The sequence below is a fragment of the Parasteatoda tepidariorum genome, chromosome 1 (genome assembly GCF_043381705.1).
Source record: "Parasteatoda tepidariorum isolate YZ-2023 chromosome 1, CAS_Ptep_4.0, whole genome shotgun sequence".
In the NCBI taxonomy this organism is placed as follows: Eukaryota; Metazoa; Arthropoda; class Arachnida; order Araneae; family Theridiidae; genus Parasteatoda; species Parasteatoda tepidariorum.
In genome coordinates this window covers 12,715,266-12,726,909 of record NC_092204.1, presented here as the reverse complement: position 1 = coordinate 12,726,909, position 11,644 = coordinate 12,715,266, and the positions used below count along the sequence as shown (strand labels likewise).

The 11,644-nt window shown below is 30.6% G+C and overlaps 1 protein-coding gene across 1 annotated transcript in view; it reads right to left on the bottom strand.

The window, feature by feature from the left end:
* Window positions 1–4,921: 4,921 nt before the first annotated feature.
* Window positions 4,922–11,644, bottom strand: part of LOC107455261 (succinate--hydroxymethylglutarate CoA-transferase) — a 39,251-nt gene continuing 32,528 nt past the window's right edge. Inside the window, exons 10-12 of the mRNA XM_043045668.1 lie at window positions 9,521–9,623; window positions 7,818–7,881; window positions 4,922–5,149 (exon numbers count right to left, since the gene is read on the bottom strand). Of these exons, the coding sequence (XP_042901602.1) occupies window positions 5,001–5,149; window positions 7,818–7,881; window positions 9,521–9,623 (316 nt within the window). The 3' untranslated portion in view covers window positions 4,922–5,000. The remainder of the gene's footprint in view (window positions 5,150–7,817; window positions 7,882–9,520; window positions 9,624–11,644) is intronic.

Sequence of the window (11,644 nt, the reverse complement as noted above, 5' to 3'; positions counted from 1 at the left end):
ATTGATTGAAAACAATTTTATTTTGTGATTCATCTATTTTATTAGCATTTTATAAGTTTACATTTTGAATGTTTTACGTAAATGTATTTTTAAACACTTTGTTGATAATGAGCTTTTGGTGCAGAAGCTGTTGGAAATGATGTGGGAAAACAAAACTGTTGCATTCTGAAATATATTTATAAAAAAAACTTACGAGCTATAATGAACACCGTACATATCATAACCATATTTATGTATGAAATAATTAGTATGCTTAATAATATACAATGTGATAACATATCAAAAAATATAGTTATCCTTCCTATCTAAAGCAATAGTTTGTTAGTTGAATATATATAAAATTGTGATTTTATTAATGCTCTTATAGAGGGTGAACTATTGCACTCTGCAATTCAGATTTACATTTACTCATATATTTTAAAAAATATGTAATTAAACCATATCATAGTTTTCTAACAGTTATTTTTTCATGTCATTGTATGACTAATTGTTTAACAGCAATCATTTAATCTATACTCTTTGCAAAAATTGCAGAGTTGTCATTTGTGACTAAAAAGCCTAATAAGATGACTATTTTGAAGATATGAGGACAATTTTCGTTTAAATATAAGCAGAAACAACTTTTTTGGTATAAGTTAAGAAAAATTTGTGACTTTTTGCCTGTTAGCTTCTTTAAAAAAAAAAAATAAAAATCACAATTTTTTTTTTCATTGTTACTCAATCTTTTTCTATCTGCAGTATGATGGTCAATATTCTTGTGAAACTTATTTTTTCATTAAATTAAAAAGAAAAGAAGCTACATTTTTTGCATATTTAATAATAATAATTGGTTTTAATAAAGTAGTACGGGTTCAAAGTGAAAAATGAAAAAGAAACATCACCTTGAATAACTTTAGTTCTATAAATACATTTTCTGAAAGTACCGATAATAATGATTTAAAAGAGCAACCTCAAAAATTCAACGGTGAAGAATTTTAGTTTACATACTGTTTAAAACTAGTTAAGGTGTTAAAATTGCAGGAAGGGTTGAAGAATTGGAATATTTTAATGCAGTTGTGCTGTGCATTTGGCTTTTTTACCATTAAAGTTTGAATAAAGTATAAGATAATTTTGAAAGATGACTAAAGCTGGTTGCCAGAGGTAGCTAGTTTTTCAGTAAAAAGCAAATTCAGCAAATCTCAGCATAACATGATTAATTTATTTTAAACCATCAATAATAGCATATGTACTCATAAATTAGTCATTTTATCAGAGGCACATTAGGCTTAACTAAAAAAGACTTAGAGAGTTAAGTTGTTTTCATCTTTTGCCTAGTGAAATACAAAAACATTGCTCATTTTAAATTTACTTGTTTGTTTTTCTTTTGTGAAGTTTTGGTACTGTCGTTTTTATATTTATGCCTCAGTATGAATTTAAAAATTATTGAATTCAATTACTGCTTACCTTACAACAAAACGAATTTCTTTATTCGAATTTTTTAAAAGTTAACATATAGTTTGTCTATAGTAAGAACTGCCCTAGCCATTTGTCTGGAACCGTGACGGTAACTATGGTTATAAGGTATAACTATTTCTAGTAGGGGTGTGGAGGTTACTGTTTTAGAACTGGTTTTGGCGAGAAAAAAGGAATCTTTTTCTTTGGTTTATTTTGTTAGTCCTAGAGGAAAGAAAGTATTCATGTCCAAAACATTGTTCAGAGTGTTCTATTAATTTTCTTTCTTTTTTTTATCTTTTCACTATTTCAAAAGTTTTATATTTTTTATCCTTTAACTTTTATTTCTCCTGTATAGATAACATGAACTATTTCTATCTTGAACGAAGCTTTTATCACATTTTAAATCACTTTTACTAGAAAATTCAACTTATAATGAAGTGAACTGCTTTAAAAAAATATATAGATTTAGAAATTAATCTATCTGAAAATCAGTGAATATTGATAATAAATCGTGAAAAACTAGTGTGAAATTAAAAATTAGCATTAAAAAAACCTTCATTACCCTTAATGTGAGAATATGTTCGATAATTTTTTTTTTTGGTACTGAAAAATAGAAGCCGAAAAGAAAGGAACATCCATGCAAATCTTAGGAAATCTCTTAAATCAGATTAAACAAGTCTCCTACTGGCACTCAGTCTGCCAATTTGGTAAACTTCCTTTATAATCTACATCAAAGCTCCCCTCCCTGAAATAAGCTTTTCTTGTTTCCATAGCAGCAGACAGCGTTAGAGTTTGTGGGGAAGAGAGTTCTTACTATAGACAAACTATATAAACTTTACCCTTGCTACATTTATCTTTGATAATTCTTTAGTAGTTTCTCTATTATGTCAGTTTTTTTTCTTTCTTTAATTTGGTAATGTGTAAACCTGAATTTTGGTTGGGGTGAGCTGGTACCGATACCTGACAATTCTGACTACATTACTGCATATGAAACTGCTTTGCAGACCCACTTTATGAGAAACAGTGTATACTATTTGTTTGTCAATACCTGTATTTTTACTCTGCCTATTTTACTCTTTATATTTGAATTGTTCGAGGATTTATTTTACTGAAGTTCAACATTTGATAACACCTTTTAGATACCATTTTAAATTATTAAACAAGTTTAACATTATAAAAATCTTTTTTCTGATGTTGTTTGATAAAACTTAACCTTATCAGTTGGACACACACTATACAACAACCATGGTTCTACACTAAGCCCCATTTTTCAGCGCTGTGTGGACCATTGTGGGAATGCCACGTTATTTTGACCGTGGTCAAACTATGAGAACAGTGCCTGAGCTGACCCCTCTCTTCTAACTTCCACAACCGCCCGACTTTCAGTCGTGACAGATTTAACGGGCACCTTGCTGCATATATGTCCCAGTTGTTTTGTTGACTGTCAGGATCCAGCTCACTAACCCCAGCTAGAGGTGTGGGTGACGCATTAACCTACTACGTCACGAGCTCTCTTACGGGTCATACATGACCGGGTAATTATCTTTCACAAAACAACAAATAAAGTTCATTAAAGATTAAGTGCATTGCAAAGAAACACAATCAACGTTTTATTTGGGATTCCTGTTCTTAAATCTGATCAACTAACTTAATTTACAAAAAATTATAAATTTATTAATTCAAAATTACTTACGTTCCTTGATTAATCACCTGTAAGTCATAATAAGTGTGTATTTAAGTAAAAAAAAAAACTTATTTTTGTTATTGTTTTTATCGATGCTCTGTTTTATTTGACCAGGTTGGATAAAACGGCAAGCTGGCATACTTACAAAAAAAAGTTAATTTTCACTTTTAATTATGTAGCTGCTTGGGACCCGGTTTTGTCTAACTATCCTCTATACTTTCTTCCAATAGATTAAGATATATTAATCTGTTGGATGACTTAAAGCTAATTCCCATTTTTATTACTGCCATTCTTCATTAAATTTCATAAAGAAGTATGCTAATCTATAAGTAAATATGTAAAAATATTGTTTCTTCACTACAAGAACATTGTAATTCTTATAAATGATAAGTTAGTACTTTGACTGCATTTTATAAAAAGAACAAATATGTTTTTTTCTTTTATTGTATAATAAGAATTCTTGATTAGGTTATGATGATTAAATTGCAATATATTCACAACTATGTATATAGGGTTATTCTGTAAGACGTGGGGAAAAAATTTTGTTATAGGTATTTTTTATGAGTGATTTTACAATAAATTTTAGATGAGAATGAAATTGAAGCAATTTATTTTGTATTGTGTAAAAATCTCTGTCAAAATGTTTTGTTACTTGTATTTTAACAGAAGAAATGCTTGTATTGATATGAAGACGAAATCTGATGACTGTGCAAGATCCTTTGTTTAACCTGTTTCACGGATGCTATGCTTAATTTGTCATTTACTGGGAAGGATGCAATAGTTAGTTATATGCTATAACTATTAAAGAAACATATTAACTTTTTGTAAAAGTCTAAGAAATTATTGTTACTAAAAGTGTACTTTTAGTACTTTCAATCCTGATGAAAAAAAGTTTATAACACTTCTATACATTGCAGTGTACATTTATATAGAAGTGCTTGTGTAAAACTTATCAATTGATTAAAAAAAAATGTTAGTCATTTTTGCTTTATTAGTAATTATTATGTATGCATTGTTCAAGAATACTGTGTGAAGTTCAGCTGATTACTCATAAATACTCTTATTAATTTTGTACATGCTTGTTTCAGTACATTGTATAGAATTGTACTGTCTGCTCTAAGGTACTGGTTAAATTATGTTTCTGTTTTATACTAGTCATTGTTAGCTACGCTGTGATATTTACAATTTCATAAAACATTTCCCATATATTTATGCATGTTGCATGCTGTCATTGCTATTTTAACGAATTTGTAAAACAAGAATATTATCAGCTGAATTATGTGATATTTCAACATTGTTATGTGAATAAGATTATTCTCTTGTACAACTATTTTTGAAATTTATTTTAAATAATAAAAAAAAATTGTATGAAGATTTTTTTTTTTCCTTTTTATTACTGACTGAAACACATTTGAAGCTATAAACATGACTTTAACTGAACAACGTCCAACTTCAGAAATAAAAACTAATAATAATATGGATTTATATTTTTGTGTATTATTTTGCTATGGCAATTAAATAAAGAAAATCATAAATTTCTTAATCTGCAAGGGTAGTTATCACCCTTACTAAACAGGAAAAAACTAGAATTCGTTTACAATTCCAAATATGATTGCCATTAACTCTAAAAATAGTCTTTAGATTGGAAATAAAATATTTATTACACTTAGTGAAAATTATAGAAATCTACGCTTTGGAGTAAATAAGAGAGCATTTTAAACTATGATTTAAAATTAAAAAAAAAGACTCCGATGGTGCATTTTATGCTTAAAAGGAACTAAAATTCAATAATAAAAGAAAACATTTAGAGAAATATATTTATTCAAAATAAAATTTCATCAACTTTCGTAAAAATGCCCACATTCTTGGGTGCTACTTCAATTCAAAACACCACTTTTGATTTTCTTAGATTCTCTATTTGTTCGTTGGAATACGAAAGTATCTCTTTTAGTACTTCGTCTGTGTGTTCACCCAAATATGGGGATGATGATCGTACTTCATTGACGCAATCGCTAAATGTCACAGCAGGACCTATATTTTTAAAAGAAAAATATTGATAGGTTTAAAAATGATGCGCATAGGAAATAAGAAAAATGAACATTTTATTGAAATCTTAGGAATCACTAGTAAATGAGACGAAAGTTTCATAACGTTTTCATTTTTTCTGCATTCAAACATTAAATTTGCAATATCTAACTGAAACTTTTTTCTCTTAATGAGGGCTGATTGTGCTCCGGAAAAAATCCGGATTTCCGGAATTTTCTCTAACAGTGATCCGGAGATCGAAGGTCCAGATGTTTCAAAAAATCATTGATCACAGAAGTTTCTGGAAATCAAATTTTCAAAGGTGGAACTTCAAATCACAATTTATTTTATTTGTTTGTAAGGGAGAGCCAATGAAATACTTTATAGGCTTATATTCATGATTAATATTCATTTTTTATCAGTAAATAGTTGTTATAATCATAAACTCAAGAAAGAAAGACATGTTTGTAAATTTTAATTACTTCTCCAGATCATCATTGGTATGTGTAAAATTTTAAATATATTTTAAGGAAACTAAGAAATATTGTGAAAAAGGAAGAAAAAAAAACTTGTTGAAATTTTTTTCAATATAAACTGTTTTTTTTTACTTAAGAAATTTTCCGGAATTTTGACTTGGACTCACAATCACCCCTGCTTAATTTATGACGAGGATTTTAACAACAATTATTACTGATAGTAAGTGAGGAACACTATTCTTAATATATTTGAAATATTCAAACCTTAGTTTAGAGGCGAGTAATTGCGATTTAAAAAGAACGTAGCGTCAGAAAATAAAAAAGAAACGGAAAACCTTGAATAACTAATGATCAGATGTTCACGTATTGGGTTTCACTTTTAATAGTTCTATCTTAAACACTCCAATTTTTATTTTTTGACGGATTTGAATTTTTGACCCTTAAAATATAGGGGTAGTCGCTATCAGTAGAATAGGTTCCCAATAGTTTAGAGCATCGGTTCCCAATTCTTTGGTTTTTAACCCCAAATGATCGAGCTTCTTTTTTGCGGAACCCAGACGTATTATAAAAAAAAAGTTCATTACCGGCTATGGATATTCTGACAAAAAAAATTACTAATTTTGCAAATATTTAAGGCGAAGAGTGAAATATTTTAAATTCTAAATTAGTTTTTGGTTTATGTCTGCGCTGAAAATGAATAAAATAAGTTGAATTGTGATTTTTCTCTTATAAATATCGAGGATAGTAATGTAGAGAAACATAATTCGTTATTCTTGAATTCGGTCAATAATTTTGAATTGAAAAGTTCAATTAGCAATCGTTATGAAATTCTTTATAAATGCATATTCTTTTTATATTTTATTCAATAAATTGTTATTAAAACAAATTTTTAATTGGCATTTTACATATATAATTTCATTTAAACAATCGAAATATATTTTATGAATTATTGATTAGATGTAAGTATAATTATTACTGGTTAAAAAATGTCCTAGCTCTCATAATCCTTGTGATCTTTCTACGGAACTCTAGGGTTTCGCGGAATACTATTTCGATATAGAGAGTTTCTAAAAGTTAATGTCATACGCCTATTAATGTGAATTTTGCGTATTTCGTCATATCTTAGTAAGCGATTTTTTTCTTTAATGTTTCGTGTACGTAATTAATCTCTATGCACTGCATTGCAGATTCATTTTTAGTTATTTTTTTCTAATATGGTACAATAAAATGCCTATAGAATACTTATTAATACTTTTCAGTCTTACGTTATAAATTGAGAAAAAATAAAGTTACAATTTTTTTTCCGGTTCGCTTGAGATCAAATTAAGAAAGAAGTCGATTATTATTTCATATAACTTTTTAATCTTATTATTTTACATAAATTACAGACTATGCTTTAAAAGTTTAAAATAAACTTTTCTATTTGATGATATAAAACTTCATTTGCTTCAAAAATAAGAAAGTGCTATTAAATGTAGATATGATTCGAGCGCTTAAAAATCGTCACCCATTCTCAAGACATTAATGAAGAAAACAAAAGTGATTTAAAACGTAATGTTACAATCGGAAAATGAAAAAAAAACGATTTAAAAAAAGCTAGAAAAAACTGTAGAGGTTGAGTTTAGCTAATCATAGCTAAATGACTTTTGGTGAGCAGAAACATAACTGTTACATTGAACTTTAAACATTAAAACACCTGTCGTCAACAAAAGAATCAACATCATATGAATGCCGATACCTGTGTTAACGACATTAGCTTCTCTCCATCTCGTATGGAAAAGCATTTTGCCCTAATAATTAACTGTGTATACATTTTTGCTTTGATTTTTGATTTAAAAAAATTCTATAAAAGAATATTAAGGGTGATCTTTAAGAAACATTCTGTATATTAATACATTTGAAGTTATTAAAAACATGGTTATTATAAACATGCTAAAATAGTTTTATTACTCCAATTTTACTACTACTTTTAAATTTTATCAAGAATAAAATGTTACACCATTCTTAATACTTTTCAAACTTACAATGTAAACACAGAAGAAATACATGTTCTTGTTCAGCCGATTTTTTTTTTAAATTTATTGAACAAGTGGTACTTTATAAAAGTGAAGAAAGATTTGATTTGCTTGTAAAGTGTACCTATTTTTTTAACAAAACAACTAATTGACATAATTTGAGGAAATCATGTTGTAACTTACCGACTACTTTAACATTTCCTACTCTTGAGTGTTTGAATTCTTTAACTAAATTTTTATGTATAACCTGAAAATAAAAAGCAAAATTTAGAACAAAATAGGAAACGTTATACATAACAATTACACTGGGACAACAAATTTCGGGAACCATGGTATTGGAAAAAACTTTTAAATTCCTACAAGAGCACTTCGTGATGCAAAAAATAAATAAAATGTTTTAAAATTTTAAATAGATTCACTATCGTTACATGAATATATAATATTTATGCAGTTGCTAATTCATTTATATTATATGCAACTGCATAACTCTTTGTTATGTTTTTAGTACCATATGTCAGCTGACCACACAGCGCTCCTTGAACATATTTTTATTTGAAAGGAATCACAAAGCAATGCAAAATTACGATAGACTCACATTTAAAATTATTGAGATTGAGTCGTGGTGGCTCAGGGGATAGAACACTCGCCTCCATATGAGATGACTCTGGTTCGAATCCTTAGTTGACACGAATTCCGCACCCGGCTCGCACCGACCACAGAGCTGACGTAAAAAATTTTCAGTGGTAGATGGATCATGTCGTCAGGCTAATCGTGGGAGGTTTTCCGTACCATGTGGGTTAGTTACATCAAAATGTCCTCCACGAAAGCAAATTTTTCCCAATACTTGATCCAGGAGCTCCCAATTGTCTTCTGGATTGGGTTCAAAATTACAAAGAATTACAACATGGTAACCGTAAACTCAAAATTGGATCGTCTTTTCAACGGTTATAAAACGAAATACAAGAAGTTTGAACTGCGATGACTCAAGGAATAGAGCGCTCGCATCGAAGTGAGTTGACGCAAGTTCGTATCCCAACGATGGTTGAGGAATACGGATGATATGAATTCGTATTCCTCAATTGCTCGCAACGATTACAGTGCTGAGGTAAACCATAAACAGTAGTGACGGGTCATGGATTCCTGCAATGGCCTCCTATCAGCCTGTCATGGTTAGTTTAGTCGTTAGACTAACCACGGGAGGCTTTCATTTCTGGAATGGGAATGCGCGTTAGTTCCGTCAAAAAGTCCCCTACGTGCATTATCAGATCAAATAAATATTAATATATGAATGAATAAATTAATATCAAAGCGGACATAACGAATATTTCGTGATTTCACCAAGACGACTATGTGATTGTTCAGATTCACCGGTATAAGTCGTCATTCCTCAAAACTTGGTGTATATAGCGGCAAAATAACTTGGGCCCACATTGGGCCAATATTAGCGAATCTTGGCTCAATAAGGGTTCAAAGGGACAATATTTTTCCGATATGAGCCCTATGTAGAATTTTCCAATTAACCCGATATTTTACTGTCATTTTAAAACCAATATTAGCCCAATATGGAATTATCGGATTCAACCGATATTTTATAATCATTACGCAGCCAATAATAGCCCTATATAAGCCGATATTGACACTCTATAGGAGCAATATTAAAAAATCTTGGTTATCCAATATTGGTCCAATATTGGTCCGAAATCCAATATTGGTCCCTCAGAGCATGCTCATGTAGGACCCATATTGAGCTAATTTTTGAGCCCAGCTAGAGCCAAGGTACAATTGTTGCTAGGTTGTTGTGGTCTTGTCTATATTAGTGCTAAATATTCCCAAAAGTTTGGAGGATGAGTTTTGCGAATGGTACCACATATATCAAGAATATTTACTTGTGGGTCCTTGAAAACACCTTTCATGCTGTTGACCGGTCCATTCGGCACTGGACTTCCATCAAACACTTCCACCCAGTCTTCGGTTGTTTTGGTTTCAAAACTAAACAATGGAAAGAAACAAGTAAACAAAAACTATTGCAGAGGTTCTCAAAGAGGGAGACTTGTGGGATTCCGTGATTAGGAGTGACATGATAATTGACAGGTATGAAGGTAATGAGGGGACTTAGGTTCGAATTCCAGCGATGGCTGGTCGATTCAAATTTTCTCTCGGCTCGCACCAACAATTGTGGCAACGGGTGACGTAAATATCCTCATTGGTAGATAGATCATGAGTTAAAATCTCCATGCCGTCGGCCCATGTGAGGTTTTCGTGGATTTCCTTTTCGCGCAATGAAAATGAAAGTTATTCCAAAAGCTAGTTCTCCTAATGAGTGATCCAGGAAATCCCTTGTCTTCTTGGTTGAGTTTAAAATTACAAGGTTACGGAATCGAACGTTGATAGTCATAAGCCCAAACATAGGTCGGTTGTTGAAAGCCGATTATAAAATAAAATAAAATAAAATAAAATAGTGATTCTAAGGATGAAGAAACGACTCGATACTTGTATTATAATCACGTATAAAAATTCAGTTAGAATTTTGTGTTAAAACACAAGTGGTCAAAAGTTTGATTTAAAAATATTTTCCCTTTTTGATAATGTAGCAATAAATTCTGTTTGCAACCATCATAAAACGTTAAAACATACATTTCATCCAATACGAAGCTTTACCAATTTTAAATGCTCTAGCAAGTCAAAACATGATTGCTATTTCGATTGAAAGATTCATCCCTAAATGATATGATAGTGATTTAATATTAACGTGTAATCTGTAAGAACTTTTGTCCTTTCAGTTTAAGGTATTTTGCGAACCTGCAATCAAGTATACCCAAGTCAAAATTTTTGATGGTCTTCCATTGATGGACCAACATAATCTTGATGGTAACCATCAATAATCTCATCGTGAACCATTATATTTTTTGATGGTAATTAACATAAATAGCCATTGCCTCAATGTAGGAATTCGGATTGATTTATGATGGTCCAACATAAGAAAAGCAGCATGTTTTGATGGTTTGTTTATGTTGAACCCAGGGCTCAAAAAAACTCAGAAATTTTACCCGTCCCCGAGGACGGCTTGTCCAACAATGTACCCGTCCTCCTTTGAAACTAACCCGTCCATTCTAAATAAATAAAAATATTATTTTTTCTTATTTATTACAAACATTTATATAAATTACACAATGAATTAGTAGCTACTAGGATTACATTATACAGTAATAAAAGAAATACTAGGTTACTAATTGTAAAACCTAGTATTTCTTTTATGAAATAATTTATTTCTTTTTGAAATAATTTATTTCTTTTATGAAATAATTTAAATGACAAAGGCCAAGTTATCTGGAATGTCAATTTATCCGAGGGTGCTGCGTTTTTTAAATGAATTAAGTATGACGTTTGCCAGTTCCACAATAAAGCGTAGGATTTACAGAGATTTCTGCACAGAAATCTGAAAGGGGTTTTCCATTTAGGTGGATGTTCATAATTGCGTTTAACGCTTATGTAATGTGTTTTTTTGCAAGTTCATTGCTGAAAAGTCCCTTTCAACTGCTGCAGTACTCCCAGACGGAAATAACATCAATCCACCATGTGCAGTATGTTGCTGTACGGGATTTCTAGATTAGAGGGTCATTTTAGAAGTGAGGCGCTGGACTCTTGTAAGATAACAAAAATTGAAAGTGTATCACGAACATTAACCGGAAAATGGCCGTCCGCGCGGACTTCTGATTCGAGAAATTCTTTGTCCGCGGGAAATTTTTGAGGGCCGAGAACGGGCGGTTTTTCGAGCCCTGGTTGAACCATCACTAATTTCCATCATAGAATCTTAAAAATCAAATGTTGGAATGACCGTGAATAACCACCATCCCAATCTAGGACTTCAAACTGATTTATGATGGTCCAACAGAAGAAAAAAGTCAAATTGCTCTGATGGTATATTCCTAAGAACCAACAAGAATTCCCATTAAACCATCATGTAAATGTATAGTTGGAACCATCACGGATAATCATTGATTGCAGGTAAA